Source organism: Meriones unguiculatus, chromosome 11 (assembly GCF_030254825.1).
Source record: "Meriones unguiculatus strain TT.TT164.6M chromosome 11, Bangor_MerUng_6.1, whole genome shotgun sequence".
NCBI classification, from domain to species: Eukaryota; Metazoa; Chordata; class Mammalia; order Rodentia; family Muridae; genus Meriones; species Meriones unguiculatus.
In genome coordinates, this window is record NC_083359.1 from 36204161 (window position 1) to 36225058 (window position 20898).

The following is a 20898-nucleotide window of genomic DNA, read 5'->3' on the forward strand; positions in this document are numbered from 1 at the left end:
AGGTTTTTAAAATGCAGCTCACTTGTAAGCTAACTGTCTTTCTGTAATTAATAGTTTTTCTTCAGTCTAGGCTGCTGCGATCAGACCAAGAAATATCTGAGTTTTTAGTAACACATAGTAATTGTAAGTCTTAACTCCTAATTAGCCTAAATGTCTAATAATTTTCTATTTGTGTCCAAAGCTTCTTAAATATAGGGGATGGGGGGAAAGAGTGGTGTTTAAAGCTTTAGTATGTCTTTGGCCTTTCAAAAATACAAATGTACATGTGCGTGTATATTTTTATGAGGTTTTTATACAAAGCAAAATTATGTCAATCTTTTATGCTTCAGTATCATTTACTATTTTTTACATACCACATCACATACATACAGACAGACAGACAGACAGACATTTTATATAGATATATGTGTGTGTGTGTGTGTGTGTGTGTGTGTGTTTATATATTTTTTAAGTGCAAGATAAGGGTCTATTTGTAAAGCTAAATCCAAAGAAAGTCTGTAGTCTTCCATATGTAGCATTGAAACTCATAGTTATGTCTCAAAAAATGCTTTAAAATATGAGCATTTCTATTAGATCAGTGTGTGAACATACTTGCTGATAAAAGATTGTATTTACCATTTTGAATTGCTATTGAAAATAATTGCCTCTACAAAAAGAAACATCTGTATGATGGCACATGGTTAAAGCTGCCATCAATTTTTAACATTTGAGGGCTGAGCTATGACCTTTTATGATGACTGTGAACAGTAAATGCTTCCATTAGCCATAAGTTTTGTTTCTTTATTTTAGTAGATGGCCTAGACTGTAAATATTAGAGAATCTAAAATAAATCAACATATTATCCTAAGGATACAAAATGTAAGAGCTATTTGTGGTTGGGAACCTTTGACAGATAGTTTGGATGAAGCAGATGATTGCCTGCCTAGCGTATCTGGTCTCCATTGCTATGCCTGCGGGCAGTTTAGTGCTATCGTTGTATATTGATGTCAGGGTTAGAACTGAGTGGCTAGCAGTGACAGATGTCTATAATTATAGGCAATGCTTCCAGTCTTTCTGAAAAGCCAGCCTATGTTGAACAATTATCTTATTTCTGCCTTGCCAAAGAGCATGTTCCAATTGCTGGTATTAGCAGTGGTGGGTATGGAGCTTCATCGGCTGCCTTGGGACAAATGTGGGAAAAGCACATGGTTATAAAACATAAATGCAAAATATTTCTTCAACATTTCAAATTAGTTAAGTTCAGTGTTTCTCTAATTTTTATCTTCCCGTAATGTTACTGTTGAAGAAGTCTTGAAATATAAAAACACATTTGGCATACTTATTGGGATTTTTTTTTTCCCTAGGCCTGTGTGCCTGGCTCCCCAGTGCCAGTATCCCTTGCTTTCCTGAATAGATGTTAAGCAAGTTGGCTTTGAAACAAGTTTCTCCAATATAGATTGTATGTTCTGATTGATTGCCATTACAAAATTGGAAATGCATTTCTGTGGAAAATTTCTCAAAGCCAGTACGTTTAGTTGGAAACTTAACGGCAAAATTATAACATGATAGAAATTGCTAAACTATCAGGCTGGAGAGGTGGCTCGGTGGTTAAGATTTCTTGCTGCTCTTGCAGAAAACTCAGTTCATTTCTCAGAACCTACATAGTGGGTCACAGCTGTCTGTAACTTCACCTCCAGGGGATCCAGTACCCTCTTCTGCTTGCATGCAGGTGGTGTTAACAAGTTCACAATCACCAAGACATGTACACGTTGAAAAAAGAAACTGCTAAAATATGCCAAATACATTAGTATACTGGTAGCTTTATATTTGCTAAGAATTGGAATTCTTTTTTGTTTGATTGGGTTTTGGTTTTGCTTTGTTTTGTTTTTGTTGGTTTTCAAGACCAGGTTTCTCTGAGTAGCCCTAGCTCTCTTGGACAGGGTTTCTCTATGTAGCCCTAGCTGTCTTGGAATACGCTCTATAGACCAGACTGACCTTACCTACCCTCTCCCACCCCCAACTCCCCCCACTCCCAGGGCTTGGATTAGAGGTATGCATCACCACCACCCATCAAAAATTGGGATTCTTAAATTTTGTTTTACTCTCCTATCCTCAAATATTTTGGCCTTTTAAACACTTACTGTTATTCCACATCTCCAAGTTTTGATGATCACTTCTTTTCATGCTCCTCCTTGGCCAACCTTGCTGGCTCCTTAGAAATTTTTTCATTCTTTGTGCTACAATGTGAGAGAGTATCCTTTTTATCTGGATATTTGCACCTATAAACAGGGACCATAAAGCCACAACTTGTAGAAGGTACAACCATCCAACACATTTCAACCTTCTTAAAGTCAGACATCGTGCAGTATAGCACAGTATACATGGTGTAGATTTCAAATTCTGCATTGTCAGTTATTATAGAATGAGAAAAGCCTCGTTGCGATTACAGTTTCATCTTAAGTCATATTACAGCCTATATAAGGGTTTCTCTTTAGAGCTTAAACTTGGCTAAAGTTTTAAAGTTTTTCATAAGGCTTTTTAAAACCAGATATGATAATCATCATTTTACAGAACAGAATTTCACAAACCCATCCTACTCTAAACCAACCCAATTTGCTTTCCTCTGTGTCTTATTGCCTATCTGTGTGGGGATGGGTTGGGTTGGGCATTCAGTTTCAGAGTGTCCTATCAAACCAACATTGACTTTCAGCCCCGTATTAATTATTTCCACGGGTAATTCTGTTTCTCCAACCACAGACTGAACCACTGGTCCTAGCTGGCTAGCAGTGACAAGGAAACTAAACAAGATCCAGATGTTTATATAATCCATCCTAAACCAGGAAAACCGTCTCGCAATTCAGTGTCTCACAAAGAGACCACTAACACCATAATCCTATATGTATAGCAGACCTTTTCTTTTCCTTTTTTTAATTTTGGTTTTTCAAGAAAAGGTTTTTCTGTGTAGCCTTGGCTGTCCTGGACTCATTTTCTAGACCAGCCTGCCCCCTCAAACTCACAGAAATCCACCTGTCTTTTCCTCCTAAGTACTGGGATTATAGGTATGTGCCACCACGCCCAGCTTTTCTCTTCTGACTGTAATGACTGTTCCCTGGGCACCCTGACAAAATTTTTTAAATAATTTAAACTTCTCATTTTATTTTGAAATTCCTTTTATGGATGTACTGAGGGGGAAAAAAACCTTTGACAATTAGATGGATTCGTTGATCTGAATTGGAAAGACTTAATAATTTATTAGATATGGAAATATAATTTATTCACTTGTCTAATGTGTTGAAATTTTATGATAGAAGTAGAAATCTATAATGACTCATAAAATGAGGATGAGCACTTCAGAATTGAACACTTGGGTGATATGTCCCCTTCATGGGACATCATGGCTGCCATTCTGTTTTCTTCCCATCTCCTTTCCTACTACTTTTCCTGCTGCTCCTACTACAGACCCATTATGTATTAGGTGTTATACTACCTTTCATCAGGCCTTTCTTCCCTCTTTAAACAAGAATGGCCTTAACTAAAGCTTTTCACATATACCTTAGAACTTATATCTATTTTCCTGTGTCCAGTCCAGATAAAGTACAAGTAAGAGGAATTGTCATCTCAGGTCATGCCAGTAGTAATAAAACCAGCTTATACATAATGGGGATTTTACTGTGTCAGGACTATCTTGCATACTCTGTATTAATTTACCATTTTAGTCTGTTTTCAAAGCCTGTGAAAGTTAGCTCCTGAATACACCCTTATCCTATAGAAGCCAAGTTCTTGGAGCTCAGTCAGCTTACTCATTACAGCCACTGTATAGTTGGCTGAATCCCACAAGTCTTAGGCTTCGGAACCTATCCCCCAACCAGCCCTATAGACTCCTGCCTGATTAGTGGTATTATATTTAGTTGTTTTAGATTTATTTATGTGTAGGACTGTTTTGCTTGCATGTGTGTATGTGCACCCATGCATGACTGGTCATCAGATCAGAAGAGTGTGTCAGTCCCTTAGAACTGGAGTTAGATGGTTATAGCCATGTGTGTCCTAGGAACTGAAACCAGGTACCCTGGAAGGAACAGCAAGTGCTCTTAACCTAGCACCATCTCTCCAGCCTCACATATTGTTATTTATTACATTATTTATTATACTATTACATAATGTTACATTCTATGTAAGAATGGAGACTTCCAAAAAGTAATTTAAAGTTATAGAATTAATTCATTAAGTAAAATAGTTTTGAGTGGCTATCTGTGCCACACTACAAAGCTACTACAAAGTAACGATTCTCAATCAAAACCTCAGGCACGTTATATTGTACATTTTGTATGTTTCCTCCTGGTCAAAATTACCTTAAAAACCTGTACTCAGTAAATTTTGGTCATTTTTGTTTTCTTACTGACAGAAGAAAATGTTTCCTGAGCACCTATGTACTCTTGTCACCCACCAAGTCAGGCTTTTGCATGTTTATAAATAATTTACAAGAGAGAAGACTTAAGATAGAAATGGATTTAGGTTGTTGCTGCAAACATTGCCTGCTCTAATATCTGGCTAGTATTTTAAGGAGCTGGCATTTGAAGGTAAAGTTTTCATTAATTAGGCTAGTATATGAGAAGAAAATGAAAAAGGAAATGAAAGAACCTCTTAACTAGGTAGTAAAGGCTGGGAATGTAGCTCAGTTTATGCAATACTTGCTCACATGATAAAATCCTAAGCTGATCCGCTGGCACCAGATAAAACCAGCCAGAGTAGTACTTGTCTGTAATTCCAGCACTTCAGAAATGGAGGCAAAGGATTAATTTATATCCACTGCATAGCAAGTTCAAGGCCAGCTTTGGCCACATGAAATGCCACCTAAAAATTAGGAAAAAAAGGAAGAAAGAAGCATGCTTGACCCAGTAGACAAATATGAATGTCATTGAGGATTTTCATTCCTTGATTATTATTTCATTCCTTACAAGCTCACAGATTTCCTCCCATCCATAAAGGATAAAAAGTGAAGTACGTTAATAGGAGGGAGGAAGTTACAGAGGCTGTTTTTGGTAATTTATCAAAAAAAAAAAAAGCTGAAAAGTGGAGCTTGCTTCGAGTAGTTGTCTTACACTTACTACAAGTAGACATGATTTTTCAGAGGATTGGGTTGATGTGTACGTACAAGAATTGGAATGGCCTAACAGTTGCGTTTGTTGGGTTTAAATGTGGCCTTTAAACCATCAGGCCATCAGGAGGTGACTTGGCTATTCACACCATTAGCCCCATGTGTTATATTTGCCTAGTGTCAGTGCTTCCTGGGAAGTGGCAGTATTAAATGATTCTTTAAATAGTTCTGCCATCGTTTATTTGTTCCTGTTATAGAACTAGCCTTGAATAATTGGCTTTTTAAATTATTTTCAAATTATTCTACTGCAGTTAGAATGGTTAGTCATATAGTCACATTCAGTGTTTGAAAATGACTTCACCATGCCACTAGATTCCAGCATGAAAGTCAAAGTCAGAAGAGTATTTTAAGTGACAGCAACAAAGATTCCGAGCCATGTTCTCCCTGTGCCTGAAATAGGGAAGGGTTACTGCTCTTCTCCTGTATTTGACATCAGGTGGCAGGTCCATAAACTCTGTGCTTTTTAGGTTGTACGCCTGAAGAATGATGTTTCCAGAGTTCCAGAGAAGGCTTGGAAAATAGTTAAGGTGAGTTGAGTAAATGGTTATGGTGATAGGATCACCAGTCTTTATGATTGTCCCTCTACAATTCCAGGAGATGGACACATGCTCACAGGGCTAAGGGCACGACTAGACTGACCCCCTTTTTTATATACTATATCAGCCTAGTGTATAGGGCTTACAGCCAAATAGTCACTAGTCACTAACTAGTAGGACTCATTGTAGACCACAGTTACTGTGAGATTCTTGATTCTGGGATTTTTGAATAAAACATCTCTGAGTTACTAATACTGGATAGTGACTAGAACACACCTGTGCCAGAATGCGTTTCTTGCTGACGCCTTCAAGAAGCATGAAGAGTAAATAAAATTCGTTACTTCCCAGTTCCTCCCCTCTACTTTTATCCACTCACAAACTTTTTTATATAGTAACTCTTTTGTTTTAAAATCTAATCATACTATCCTGTGTGCTTGGTATTACAAGATTTTGTTATAACACAAAATTATAAGTAGACCTTCAGATGGCTAAAACGCTTCCTTCGATCCATGGTCTCAAACCTTCAGCCAAGCCTTGTTCTCTTGCCATAACCTTTTTTGCATCTTTTTCAGTGGGTTTGAAAAATAATACCTAGAATTTTAGTGTGGCTTTATCCACAGAAGAATGGTGTAACAGAAGCTTGGCTCCAGACATTGAGTGAGTTGGCAGCCAGCAAGAGCAAAGCTGTGTCAGTACAAATGTACACTCTTCATCTTCTCTGGTTGGCTTTCAGCTGGTTGCACCACAGGAGTCTCTGTGAGCTGTGTATCCTGTGACCAATAACTGGTGCCCTCGACCCAGGTCCCTCTTGGCTAGGGACAGCCTGTCGGGAGGCATTAGGTTCATGCTGGTGAAGATCCTTAGTCAGTGGCTCCCTGAAGGAAAATGAGGCAAACAGCCAGGTTCTGTTGAACAGGTGGTAGTTAGACCTTAGCTCTGGCTGTGGGGGTGGGCAGGAAAGGCTCTCTCCAAAATTACCATCTTACCAGTTCTCACACTACCTACGTACTCCTCTGTCCAGTAAATGGTTGTTTAGAAACATCCAGTAATATCTTTGGCAGCGTCTGGAGCTCTCTTAACTGTTCCACCTTTCTTTATCCGGCTGGATTTGGGCCCATGTCAGGAATGGAAACCCCACTGGGATGCAAGCAAAAGAGGAAGCATGTTCTTAGCCATGCATCAGTGGAGGCCCCTACTGGGAGAGGGGATTATCACAAGCAGCAGGCAGCCCTGCACCCCAGCCTGCTGAGCTCATGCTCTGCCACAGGAAATGTGAGGCCAAAGTGCTTGCTCCAAGTTTTCTTGTACAATAGGTTATTCAAGCAGATTGGGAATGCTTCTTAAGAGATTTATTAGGTCCGTGTCCCCTTAGCAAGATGGCCACCACAGATGGTGGGTTCAGATATTCTTGTTGCAGTACAAATTTAACATCCATACTGGCTTTTCTTTGACAGAGACTTTCAGACTCTACTGACTGAGGCAAGAAGATTGCTCCGCTATGGCTACTTAGACCCCAACTTAAAATATGGTTTTAAATTAAATTCTGCCACAGGATATTTTGTCCTAATTTCAATCCTATATTTGGTAATTTTATGTTAAATGCTATGGAAAGGTTAGCTAAGATTAATGTAGAGCTATTCAACATCACTATGTTTGCATATTTAATATGTAGCAATGATGTTTGTACCATTAATTTCTTGCTTTCATGATAAGTTTATTATAATGTTCCTGTTATAGTCAGATTCAGATAGAGAGGTTCAGTGTCCTTTCTTCCAAATGGTTCAGCTAAATAGCTAAGTGCTCTATTAGGTCATTCTGCTCCACCTTAGTCTGTTACCAATACCTTCCATTTTAACAGGGTCTTAGTAGCGAAAGGACTGAATTAACTGTAAGACACAAATAATGGAAATTGCTTCCTTAGTTATAATATACAGTTCCATGTCAAAGCCCCTAATCCTTTCCTAAGTAATGTTGGTGCCTTTGTCATATGGGCACTGACTCCATGCTCCCATCCTGGATCCTTTTCTAAGTAATATCAGCACCTTTGTCATATGAGAGCTGTCCTATGCAGGGCGCTGTCTCCACGTGGGTGATGTCGAGCATGGGGGTTTTTGTTTTTTGGGGTTTTTTTGTTTGTTTGTTTTAAATTACAAGTCAAAGCCTTAACAGATGAGTCACTACAGTAAATTAAGACAGTTATTTAAAATCCAACTAGGGATGGGTTATGCTACCAATTTCATGTTATTTGATATAAGCTTGTGAGACTAAGGTAGTTCAAAGAAGGTATGACACCTGATGGCAGCAGTCTCTGCTGTTCCTTTCCTCAGCTGCGTACAATATGCTAAAGCCTTTGAGAAGTTTTAACATCTTAAGTATCTATAGAAAACCTATGTGTATTAACTTGTTATAATTTTTCTGAAAATTTATTATCCAAAAATCTTAATTCACTATAACAGCTTTTATGAAAACTTATTCTTGTATTTGCACACAATGAGAGATTCGTTGTTTCTAATTTGTTTCATGTGGTGATTGTGAGTACATCTCACAGAGGGCTTTATTGAATCTCTGTGACTGTCATTATATTCATCAACCCCTCGGAACTAACATTCTGGGTTTCCCAGTTCTGTAATCTACTTCAGATGTAAGAATTGACATAATTAGGTTCTCACAACTTATAGCCAGAATTCAGTAGAAACCTAATTCTGAGTATCAGGTTGATTTGCAGCCACATGCTATTTTCTCTGTTGCTTCCCTTCTCTGGTTGTCTTCCTTGACTCCTTTGAAAAATTGAAGTAGAAAAATGAAAGGATGTTGAGCTGTCCACCTATAAATGCACAAGCAACATCCCCATCGGAGGAGCTCAGCAGTTAGAGAGTGCATTGGACTGAACCGCTGCAGTAGTATATTCAAATGCACATGTTCTTTCCTGTAATTTAAAAGAACCTTTGCAGTAAAATAACAAGGATTTATTACAGTGATTTTTAGGAACATGTATTCTCAAACTGTAATGACAATTTCTGACATTTCTAGGAATTGCATATATTTCATGAGCTGTTTCAATGTGTGACAGTTTAAAATGGCATTTTCTGGCTTCTAAGGCAGCTACTGTGTTCAGAGAGGCTGTGCCTAAGGAAGTGGCAGAGGCTTACCTAGCCTGAATGAGGTGCTGTATTCAGTTCCCAGCACCACAGACGAAACGAATGGACATGGGGGAGAGAACTGGAGGTTCTTTGTCATGAAGTATTGAAGTTGTTGCTTTATCCCTTTAACAAAGGCAATTTCTGTGAACAGAATGTGTTAATTAGTTCAACATATACATAAAGATTTCAAAATTACTAATGCAAATTTCAAAGGTTTATTGGTCTCGGTGGTTATGTTTATGCTATTAAAATCTCCGTGAGTGCTGGAGAAATGACTTGGTAGATAAAGCACTTGCCACACGGAATGAAGAATTTGGATCCCCAAAATCCACATAAAACCCAGGTAGGCAGGATATTTCCAGCACTCCAGAAGCAGGAGACCGAACACGCAGGGCAAGCTGGCTAGCAAAAATGGGCATGATCCAGTTTCATTAAGAGACCTTTCTTCAATAAATGAAGTGGAGAGTGATAAGAAAGACATCCAATGACACTTTCAGGCATCTGCACATTTTTTTTTCCCAATATACTTATGTTTGTTTATTTTTTTATTTTTTTCACAATTTATTCATCATATATCCCAATTGAAGCCTCCTTCCTCAACTCCCCCCAGTCTCACCCTCCCTCCCGCTTCTCTTCATCCCCTTCCCCTAGTCCACTGAAAGGGGGAGTTCTCCATTATAGTCATCTGCCACTAGCTTGCTAAGTCTCCTCAGGACTGCCTGGATCCTCTGCCTCTGTGGCCTGGCAAGGCTGTTTATCATCAGCGGCCAGTGACCAAAGAGCAGTCAAGTGAGTTCATGATAGAGGCAGCCCCTGCTCCCCACACCCAGAGAGCACATGGAGACTGAGCTACCAATCGGCCACATTTGAGCAAGGATCTAGGTCCTCTCCATGCCTGGCCCTCCATTGGTGCATCAGTCTCTGCAGGATATCAAATCATAAAATTTTCAGGCAAATGGATGGAACTAGAAGAGATCATCCTGAGTGAGGTAACCCAAAAACAGAAAGACAGACATGGTATACACTCACTTGTAAGCGGATATTAGCTCTTTAATATAGGATAGTCATCTACTGACCTAAAGATGCTAAACACTAAGGAGGAACCTAGAGAGGATGCTTAAATCTCACTCAGAATGGCAAACAGGTTAGACACCAGAAGTGGTGGAAGAGAGGAAACAGGATGGGAGCCTACAATAGAGGGTCCTCTGAAAGGATCCGGCCAACAGGGGATTGAAGCACGTGCTGAGACTCACAGTCTTTGCACATCTTAGTTGTGTAATTACACTACGCACATATGTATGTATGTATAACCCATTACACAGTCTCTAAGAAAAATGCCCTCTTCCCTTTCTGTTGTGTAAGGCCTTCTCTTGGAAAGGGTGTTGGCTGAGCATTCCAATGTCTTATAAGCAGAAAGGTCCATGAAAAGGGATAGCGGGAAGTAGCATATGTAAAGTAACTGCCAGGTGCCATGTTGTGTGATAGGGGTTATCATTCAGCCATCCCTAAGACCCTTAAAGTCATTGTTATGAATGACTGTTATTATTTCTGTTTTTACAAATAAGGAACCAAGGTTCAGATGCTTTGTGGAACACCTAGTTAGTGGCAGATTCAGAATTCAAATCCAAATGTCTTTGGAACCAAAGCCTATTCTTTTGTTGAGTTCAAGACCATGCTCTAAGTACTCCCCTCCAAAGCTTTAAAACCACACCACTTTATAGAGCAAAAGTTTGCTGATTCCCATGCTTACTGAATCAGATTTTAAATATGAGATCCTGCTCAAAAAAAAAAAAATTGAAGTAGAATTGGCAACAATATACATTTGATCATTAATTTAGCAAGCATCACTAAAGCGATGGGCATAGTTGCTCTCAGTTTTACTGAAGTGGGAAAACAAAAGGGCTGATGCAGGTAAAAAATTGTTTTCAAAGTGTATGTCCCTGCTTGTATAGAACATAAAACAACATGACTGTGTCTTCATTGTCATTGTATTATCCATCCATGGAGGAGCAACTGGTGACTTAGTCTTTCTCTTTTGATGGCTAGTGGTGGTGGTGGCGGCCATGGCAGTGGTTTTTACATAGTGTAGTCCTGCTACGTTACCCAAGTTAACCTCCAACTCAAAATCTTTCTGCTTCTGTTTCTTGACATTGGGATTAGAAGTATTCACCATCAAGCCTGACCTTAGCCTCTTATTTCTTTGGTGTTTACATGTGTGTCATTAGAATCAAATTACCTTACTAGCTTCTGAAATCAAAAGTTAGTTGTCTGTGTCTGAGGGCAGCCTTTCTCTCCTTGCATCTCTATGCTTCCTGTAAAGGAATTTCGTGATGTGGTTTCTTCTTGCTGTCATAAAAATACTTTGGTAAAATTGACTTTCAAAATTATTTTGAAATAATGAAAGTTGTAGAAAATGTTCAGAACTCTGAAATCTTTTATTGACTTGTGCTTTGTGGTGAACAATTTTGTCAATATTCCTTATTACACTTAAATAGTCTATCACAATATTAAATTCTAAATGTTAAAAGATATTTTTCATATTATGTTTAAGTTCTCTGAATGACATGAGGCCTTGAAAATGTGAGACAGTCTTTTAAAAGAAATGCTGTAATCATACATTGATTTTAAATGACCCTGTCACACGTGAAAACAAATCAGATTGTTGCTCTTAATGAGCTTTTCAATTTACTATTCAGTAGATCAGATAAGTGGATTTAAGAGGTAATGATCCTGTTTAGTACTCAAGCTTGACTGTCAGATCCTGGTAGTGGAGAGAAGTCCCCGAGGACAGATGCATTGACACAGCTCTAGATGGGATAATGGGGATCAAAGCTAATGGATGCTAAAAGGAATGGTGCAAGTTACAAGGAGGATCGTGGGTAAAGCACTGCCTGTGCCAGTGTTGACTGTTTGCTCTTGCGTGTTACTGCTTCACGTCCGATGCTTTGAGAAACTGTTTTGACAGCAGAGCATGACAGACCTGCCTGCCTAACAAACTCTCAAAACAGGAAAACTCCTGGTAGGAGTCTTAGTTTTCACAGATACACTTTAGTTCCTCAATTTTTCACCATGACACAGTGAAGATTGAATTTAGATAGTTCTCAGTTTTGCCAAGAAATAGCTTCCTTCTTTCTTTCTTTCTTTCTTTCTTTCTTTCTTTCTTTCTTTCTTTCTTTCTTTCTTTCTTTCTTTCTCTCTCTCTCTCTTTTTCTTCCTTCCTCCCTCCCTTTCTTGCTCCCTCCCTCTTTTCCTTCCTTCCTCCCTCACTCCATCCTTCCCTCCCTCTCGCCCTCCCTTCCTTTCTTCCTTCCTTCCTTTCTTCTTGGTTTTTTGAGACACAGTTTTTCTGTGTAGCCTCCGTTGTCCTGTTCTCACTTTGTAGACCAGGGTAGCCTCAAACTCACAGTGATCCAACTGCTTCTGCCTTCCTGAGTCCTGGGATTAAATATATGCACCATCATTCCTGGCTAAGAAGTAGCATTTATAAAGTCTTAGAATGTAATTTTTCCTTTTACAGAAGTACACAGTACTCATCATACGCTCCAAAACAAGAAGTTATCTAGGAGTTAACAGAAAGAAGGAGGATGGGATGAAAATACTGTAAGCATAGGCCACTTGAAATAATGCCATGTTCTTTCAAAACCCATGTATCGGTGAGCTATATCTCCAACAGTGTCCAGAGCATTTATGGCACATTTTCTTTTCTTTGAATATTATTGTGAACTCAAGAGAGAAAGCTAGTGCTTGGACCTAGTAGAGCTAGTTTTAAGTAGCTTAATTCATATTTTCATCCATGGTAAGCACAGTACCTTTCAAATTCCAGTCAGGATAAAGAACACAGTGTGTGCCCCTTGGAGAATAGTGAGCAGAAGAGAACAGATAGCAAGGTGCCAGCTCTTCACTGCTGTCTGCTTTCACCAATTAGTCTTATGTACAGGTTCTCACTAGATAGTCACAGATTAAAATAACAGTCCAAGCTATTCTCTATAAACTGTTTCTTTCTCTTTCATTTTGCCACACAGAATTTAATATATTCTAAAATGGTGTAGGATACATTTCATTATTTGATTATTCACATTGCAATCCAGTCTTGGTAGGTCCACCTATTGCTTTTTCTATTACATATTAAGTATACATGTAGTAGTCACTTAACAGCTTGTGCGGAGACAAAGAATAAGGCATATTACCAGCCTGTGAGGATCTTCCAGCATAATGGGAGTGGTGGTGAGCTAAATATTATGATGTGAAAGGACCATGATAGAAGAACAGAACAGATATATATATATATATATATTGCATTTCCCCGTATATATATATATATATACGTATATATATATATATATATATATATATATATATATATATTGCATTTCCCCGTATATATATATATATATATATATACGGGGAAATGCAATTCACCCTGCTTGAGAGGGCTAGTAAGGCCTTGGGGAAGATGGCTTTTGAATGGTGGGAGGGGAGGGGGGCAGATACTTACAAAATGAAGAGCCAGAGAAATCCTAGGGGTTATTCTGTTCTTCAGTGCTTAGACTTGAGAGAAATGGTTTAATATGGGACATACTGGGAGCCAATGAAAGGTTTGCACACCAAAAGTCAGATTGATGTCAGATTTTCCAAGAGGGCCAATTTTAATCTTCCTAGCTATGGGTCATGGTAAATTAAGGGGAAGTTTCCCTTCTACATATTATTCTTCCTTTGAGCCTTCTTTGTGCTTGCAGTCTTCTGATTGTGGAGATTGATGGTAACAAGTTACTTATGTTCTCTTTCCCTCCTGCCACTAGTATCTTAGTACCCAAAGTGATCACAACAGCCATTGGATGATCATTGGTATTCTGTTGTGTAGGACTGAGAGTCAGCGGAAGAGACAATGGAAATTTACATATTACTTGTCTCTTTTCTCTGTCCCAGCTTCTTACCATTCTGCTCCTTTCCTACTGACTCCTTCTACAGGCACCCCTTCCTTTTCTCTGTGTATCCCCGAGGAAGAGGCTTCCAGACACAGGACTCAGATTGAAAATCTGTAACGCAAGGTTCTGCCTTGTATAATATTTAAAATTCAAATACAATACTGCTCTCCTCTCCTGTATGACCCTTTAACTCTGAGTGATTTATTATTATCTTACCATAACCGGTGGCAGTGCATCAAGCTAATGTGCAAATAAAGTTTAGTTGTCATACTTAGTAAATAAACTTAGAGAAGGTTGGGATGACATCCTCGCTGGGGATGAAATGACAGAAGAGACATGCAGCTGGTGTCTGGCAGGGCCAGCCTGGAATCCCACCAGAGCATAGGGGTGTAGAGGTATTAACTACCCTCAGCTTTGCCAGGCTTCCAGGGAATGTCTGTTGGCTGCTGGTGGTATTTCCCCACTTGAGCTGGGATTATGTGTTCAAATATGCATCATGCCTGAGGTTGAGACACAAATGTCACACCCAAACTCTGTAGCCAGCTCTGCCCACTTAGAAGCTCAGTGTATCCTCATGAGCTGATGTTCAGTCCCACTGTCCACAGTCAGACCTGTTTCTGTCTCAGGTAGAGAGTATTACAGGGAGTGTCTGTAACTGATTCACATGCTCTAGTTTTCTAAAAGCACTTACTTTCATAATCACCTTGAGTTGCCTTGAATTTTACTGATACTTTGCTGAAATTTAGAATAGGTAGAAAATGTTTGTCTTAGATTCTTTTGCTGAGTCCGATTTTCCAGGTTTTTTCATGGAAAAAGGTGGCTCCCAACTTTGAGATGTAATGGGTGAATGAGTGTGGGGCTCTGTATAAGTATGCACACATTCCAAAGCAGGCGTGCTTCCTGTGGAGAAAGCTAATGCAGTCTGGGATGGTAGTGTTTTAATTTCATTAGTTCTGGGCTTACTCCCTGTTTCAGTGTGGATGCAACAGATCTTTGAGTTTTAGACTTGTTAACTTGAATAGTCTTTTGAAACTGCCTATAAATGCTACAGCTTTTAACACTTAAATTCTTGATGCAGGTATATGCCCGTATGTCAGAAGTCTTAGGAATAACAGATGACAACCATGTTCTAGAAACATTCATGACGAAAATGTGAGTATCTTTTTTGGTTTTTAATTTTCTTCTGTTGTTTTGATTCACATATCATCTTACTCCATTTGAATCGCTATACATACTAATTTTTAACATAAAATCTTGGCTTTAATTTTTGGTGTGTGCATTGCTCTTCATTGAAGCTTAATTTTCCTACTTAAAACTCACCATCTAAAGTGGGTTATAATTTGTTAGGAAATCCTCATGGTTATAGTGTACAATATCAGAACATGGTCCTTAAAAAAGTTTATAGATAATGACTATAATTTAGTTGGGCAGGAATTTTTTTTTTTTTTACTTTATAATTACAAACAAGACACCCTATCTCAAAGACCAATGAAAGACTAATTGCAAACTAAAGTCATGATTGTCTTAAACTAGAGTGTCCATTGGCTCTAGCAGGGATGGGTTTATAGAGCTGAACAGTTTCTCCTTACAGACACACAGTTGCTTGTTGAGCTGACATCGGGTGCTTCCATGTGCATACTGTGTGTTCCACAGACAACCTGTCTTGCTTGCAGGAGCAAGGCTGGGTCAAAATCAAAACCATAAGTCCATTTTGGAGCCACCAGATACTGGTTCATCTTTATTTGACTTCCTTTGTGATGATTATTCCTGTTTTTATTTTGTTTGGCTAGACTCCAAACTTTATGTTTCTCTTGTGAAACAGTTAACATTATAGGCTAGCTCACTTAGAGAAATTTACAGAATTATTTTAAACTTATAGAATTCTATACCAATGTTCACTATCGATTGATTGTACAAAAATTTAAAGGTGCTATAAGAATTAAAAGAAGTTCTGTTGAAATTTCAATATGTTTTTCGTTTTGTGATTAAAGTCACCTTATATAAAATGTTTATGTTTCTGTGGTTCTCCTTATGCAGGTAGCTATCTAATAATTTAAAACATTTCTTTCATATTTAGTGTTACAAACCTTAAGTACTGGGGAAGATGTGAGCCTGTAATTTCAAGGACTCTTCAGTTCCTAAATGACCTTTCAGTTGGATATCCTTTTCCTTGTATAAGTGATGTGCTAACCCACCATGTACATTTCCATGGCCAAGTATTTTCCTTGCTTCTAATTTTCCAATAAAATGTCTGATTTGTTTAGCTTTATCTAAAAGTGTATATTTATAATAACTGTATGCTGTGAAGCATTTTTAATCATAACTGATCTTAACTGAACACACACATATATCTATTAACTCCAGCCTAATTTTGTGTTAATTAATCTAGGCTAATAAATGGCTACATAATAAAGTATGTAGCACACATGGATTTCAGTCCATAGTTCATAATTTTTCAGAAATTCTTTTTCTGAAAAAAAGCATATAGTTAAATTGAAGGTCACATGCTCTAACAGTCCTGCCTCAGTAAGTGTCTTGTGTTCATCAACCAGCGTGGCTTGCTCAAGCTCAGACACAAAGGAGGGATGGGAAGAGAGATACAGGCTTTTAACCACCTCTTTGGTTGTCAGCCTTTTTACCAGATTATCAACTCTACTCTAAATTGAGATTTCCTAATACACATTCAAAGCTTGCATTTTTATCCCTAGAAATCCTTTAAAATGTTAAACCAGAATTCATGCTTATTAGATTAGTAATTATATTTCCACCAATGAGAATCAAATTGTAGATTGTTGCTTTTAGATACGTACGTAGATGTTGTGATTGATAAATAAATAAATAAATAGATAGATAGATAAATAGATAAATAAATAAATAAGTATTGTTTATTTAAACTGTAAGATTAGCTGATATTTTAATATAAGGACAAATTCTGAAAACAGTTGGCTTTAGATGGAAACCTTTAATGTACTTTCATTCCAGGAATATGCTTGTATTAGTTAAGTTTAAGATTGTGTTCCTCAGTAAACCATAAAAGATTTCCAAAGTATTAGACACCCACTTTTGTGCTGGAATTTAATATGCAACTTTTTATTGGAAAATAATCGTCCTTGTCTGGCAAAATCCACCATGCAATATTTCTGTTAGTAGGTATAATGCAATAAAGACAGGGAGGGCTATTTATCACTACAAATTTTGAGGATTTCAGGATTCTTTTTATTATTTTAATATATTTCTTTGATATTAAATCAGAAAAATGATAAATTACACCTGTCCAGGCTGCTTTTCCTCTTTACTGGAAAGTGATGTACAACCCAATTCCAGTGGTCATTTTGGCTTTTTAAGATATGTATTTTTTCTTATTAAAAAAACTCAACCTGTATTTTTTTCTAATAATGGTGCTGAAACACTCTTTATTTCTAACATATGAAGTGGTTTATAAGTACTTCATAGTATTGCAAACTCTCCAGATTTTCACAGTGAATTACTGTGAAAACGTGATATCTGGAAAGGCTTGTGATTGTAGAACACAGGCCTATTGTTTAGATTCACTCTGGTTTTAGTGTCATATTGATATTTAATATAAAATTAATGTGATTTGTATTTTAGTATAATTTGCATAATGCCTAATTTATTGGTATCTATTAAGATACTTTTTCTCTTATCTATTTTTAGATACAAATATTATAACCTTTTATTTTACAAGCTGTTTATTCCTTTTGAATATCTCTTAAAATTAATTTTAAAGTCGTATTTTCAGAAGATTTATTAGATAAAGGTTAAAGGTTGTAAGAGATATGAATTATTTTCATGCAGGTACATTGATTTATATTTTTTAACAATTATTTCAAGTTTGCATATTTAGAAATATATATTAGCTCAATTTGATTTCTGTGCTCAGTTATTTGAATTATAAATCATTATGTCCCTTCTAGCTGATCAGTCATGAAGTATCTTTGAACTCATTTACATAATGGAATATGTGCTTGGTGTATCCATTTCAATGCAGTCGCTACTTACCTAATGTGTGTTTTGTTGTTCTATCCAATTTCATTATTACGACTTTTTTAATTGAGATCTTAAAATACATTATTTTTTTATAAAAATACAATATCATTCTTCAGCTGTAGAAAGTATGCAAGGTAGTAATGATCACCTATTGGTCTGCATTAATAAAAGCCTTATTTTGATACTCAAAATATTTTTAAAATATTATTAGCAAATTAATGAAAACCATGTTGTCTTATGAATTTTTTTTTCGTTTTGTAAATTTATAATGCATGTCATTGGCACTTTTAGGTATATTATTTTGTGTTGTTTTCGTTTTTGTCTCTATTTTGTGTGCTTTACGTGGGTGTCATTCAGTGTTTATGCTACTCATAGCCAGACAGTGAGCTTTGTTTATTTTTCTTTAATCTGACCCCTTGTTTGGAAATTAAAATTACTGAAGATTGTTCTTAGGAATTACAGAAAAGCCTGAAGTCCCCTTCATGCAGTGGCCAGACTTATTTGAGTATCAGAACTGGATGTCTGTTCTCACATTGTTAGGCCCCACACCAGCACCTCTTTCTGCAAGGCTCTGACCCAGGACCTGAGAATCTGCCTCCCTGCTGCATCTCCGGGCTGCAGACTGGGCACATATGTGAGAGCTAGGTATTTCTCCCATTGCATATCTTCATTCAGCTTTGCTACCATTAAATAGGGCAGCTGTGACAGATTAGAGGTCATCTGGCTGCTAAGCAAGGTTGGGAAAACTGGGTGTTCATGACTAGATGGCCTCTTCCTTTTCCCCTCAACGTACTGTTAGCTTCATCTGCACCCTTCCAAATCCGTGAGGCTTTCTAAAGTTTAAGCTCAGAGAACCTTTTGAGAGAACTTTTATATTTTCTCATCAGATTCATTGCCATGGATGGATATTACATCTGTCAAGTATCTTAATTTCCACAAGTTAAATTCAAGAATTCTTTCTAAGTAGGTTGAGTTAATCTGCACAGAGCAAAGCTGCTCCATCTGGGCCCAGCCTTCCACAGTTGACATCGGTGCCTGGGATCTTTGGTCCCTGAAATGTTTACACTTCTGGAATTCCAGTTTCTATTTGGATTAGAACGGGTGAGATTGTTAAGTGATTGGAGTAGGAAAGCCGCTGAGGAAATCAGAGAGAGATCAACAAAGCACTCAAACTAACCTGCTGAAAAGGGAAGTGTTGAGTCTCTCCAAAGCCCTGTTGTTTGCTAAACATTACTTGAAGCTTTACTTCTTTTGGAGAGTGGTTGGTCAGTATTTCTACTGCAGCTCATTTACTCCAATTAATAGCAATAACACCTCACATGTGCTTCACATGTATAATAGTGAGTAACTAAGAGCACTTGCTGCATGTTGCTCTTCATGAGGACCAGAGTTTGTTTGCTCACAACCATGTTGGGCCATTATGGTGAAGGTAACTCCAAGCACCAATAAATCCAGCACCTTCTTCTGGCTTCCCAATGCATACATATATACAGGGTATAAAAATACACACACACTCACTCATACAAATAAAAATAAAATCTTTTTAAAATAAAAATAGATTCCATAAAAAGATTTCTATGTTAACTTTCACTTTATTCTCAACAGGTCATTGAACTAATGATTTCTTTATTATCACAAAAACAATAAATCCTGAGTACTAAGCTCAAAATAAAAACTGGGAGGTCCATTCTTTAAAATCATTGATAATGGTAAGACTTCCAACAATAAAGCTTGAAGCCAAGATAAGGCATTCCTAAAGCTGGACTGGAACCCTGTGTAAATGCGCAGTTCGTAAACCTGGGGATCTGCTCTGTCATCTGTGATATGAAGAAATCATTATTTTTCTTTGGTTTCAGACTAACTCACTAAAGATGATTTTTATCTTTAATATAATGACTTTAAATTTCATTCTACTGGGGAGGAGGTCCCCCCCCATCAGTGGACTTGGAAAGGGGCACGGTGGAGATGAGGGAGGGAGGGAGGGACTGGGAGGGAATGAGGGATCGGGACACGGCTGGGATACAGAGTTAATAAAAATGTAACTGATAAAATAAATAAATAAATAAATAAATTAAAAAAAAAAGAAGATAAACAAGAAAGAGGTCCAGGGGTAAGATGATCAATCCACATCTAGAAAGACAAAGGGAATGAACATTGGAAATAGGAGAAAATAAGTAACAGGACAGTAGCCTACCACAGAAGGCACCTGAAAGACTCTACCTAGCAGTGTATCAAAGCAGATGCTGAGACCCATAACCAAACCTTTGGCAGAGTAAAAGGAATCATATGAAGGAACGAGGAATTAGTATATCCTAGAAGGGACAAGGAGCCCCACAAGGTCCAAATATATCTGAGCACAGGGGTCTTCTATGAGACACAAGGACCATACATGATATAACCTACAACCCCTGCTCAGACATAGCCCATGGTAGCTCAGTAGCCAACTGGGTTTCTTAGCAAGGGGGACTGGGATTGTTTCTGACATGAACTCATGAGCTTCCCCTCCCCGCTGAGAGAGGAGCAGCCCTGCTAGGCCACAGATAAGGACATTTCAACCATCCTGAAGATACCTGATAAGCTATGGCCAGACGGAAGGAGAGGAGGACACCCCCGCTCAGTGGACTCGGAAGGGGGCAGGGAGGAGAGGTGGGAGGGAGGGGAGGATCTGGAGGGAAAGAGGGAGAGGGCTACAGCTGGGATACAAGTGAATGTATAAAATTATTTAAAAATAAAAAAATATTAAAAAATAAAAAAAAATAAATTTCATTCTACATTCATCTTAATTTACTATAGCTTTTTGTTCTCTTTCAGTTCAGCTAGGCATTTGCCAAGTGCGAGATGAAAGAACAAACCAGGCCCTGCCCTCGGACAGGTGTATCTTTCAGTAAATATTATTCAGAATCACTTTTTTTGGGCTAGAGTGATGGCTGATAGCACTTGCTATGCGTTAATAGCACTTGCTGATCTCACAGAGGACACAGGGCCAGTCTCCAGCATACATGTGGCACCTCCCAACTGTCTCCAACTGATGTTACACTGCACACACATGGCACCCTTACAGCATGCAGGCAAAACACTCAACACATAAAATGAAAACTAGAAGCACTTTGTTTTCTAATAGTACATAAAAATAATGATTTTTTGTTTTGTTTTTT

At 37.9% G+C, this 20898-nt stretch overlaps 1 protein-coding gene across 2 annotated transcripts in view; it reads left to right on the forward strand.

Moving 5' to 3' along the window:
- The window catches only part of Ranbp17 (RAN binding protein 17), a 316632-nt gene that overhangs the window by 192457 nt on the left and 103277 nt on the right, over window positions 1-20898 (forward strand). The window contains exons 15-17 of one of the 2 annotated variants that reach the window (XM_060363875.1): window positions 5602-5661; window positions 14814-14887; window positions 15813-15893. In XM_060363875.1, coding sequence (XP_060219858.1) covers window positions 5602-5661; window positions 14814-14887; window positions 15813-15893 — 215 coding nt within the window. The remainder of the gene's footprint in view (window positions 1-5601; window positions 5662-14813; window positions 14888-15812; window positions 15894-20898) is intronic. The other variant, XM_060363876.1, reaches the window with a different exon arrangement.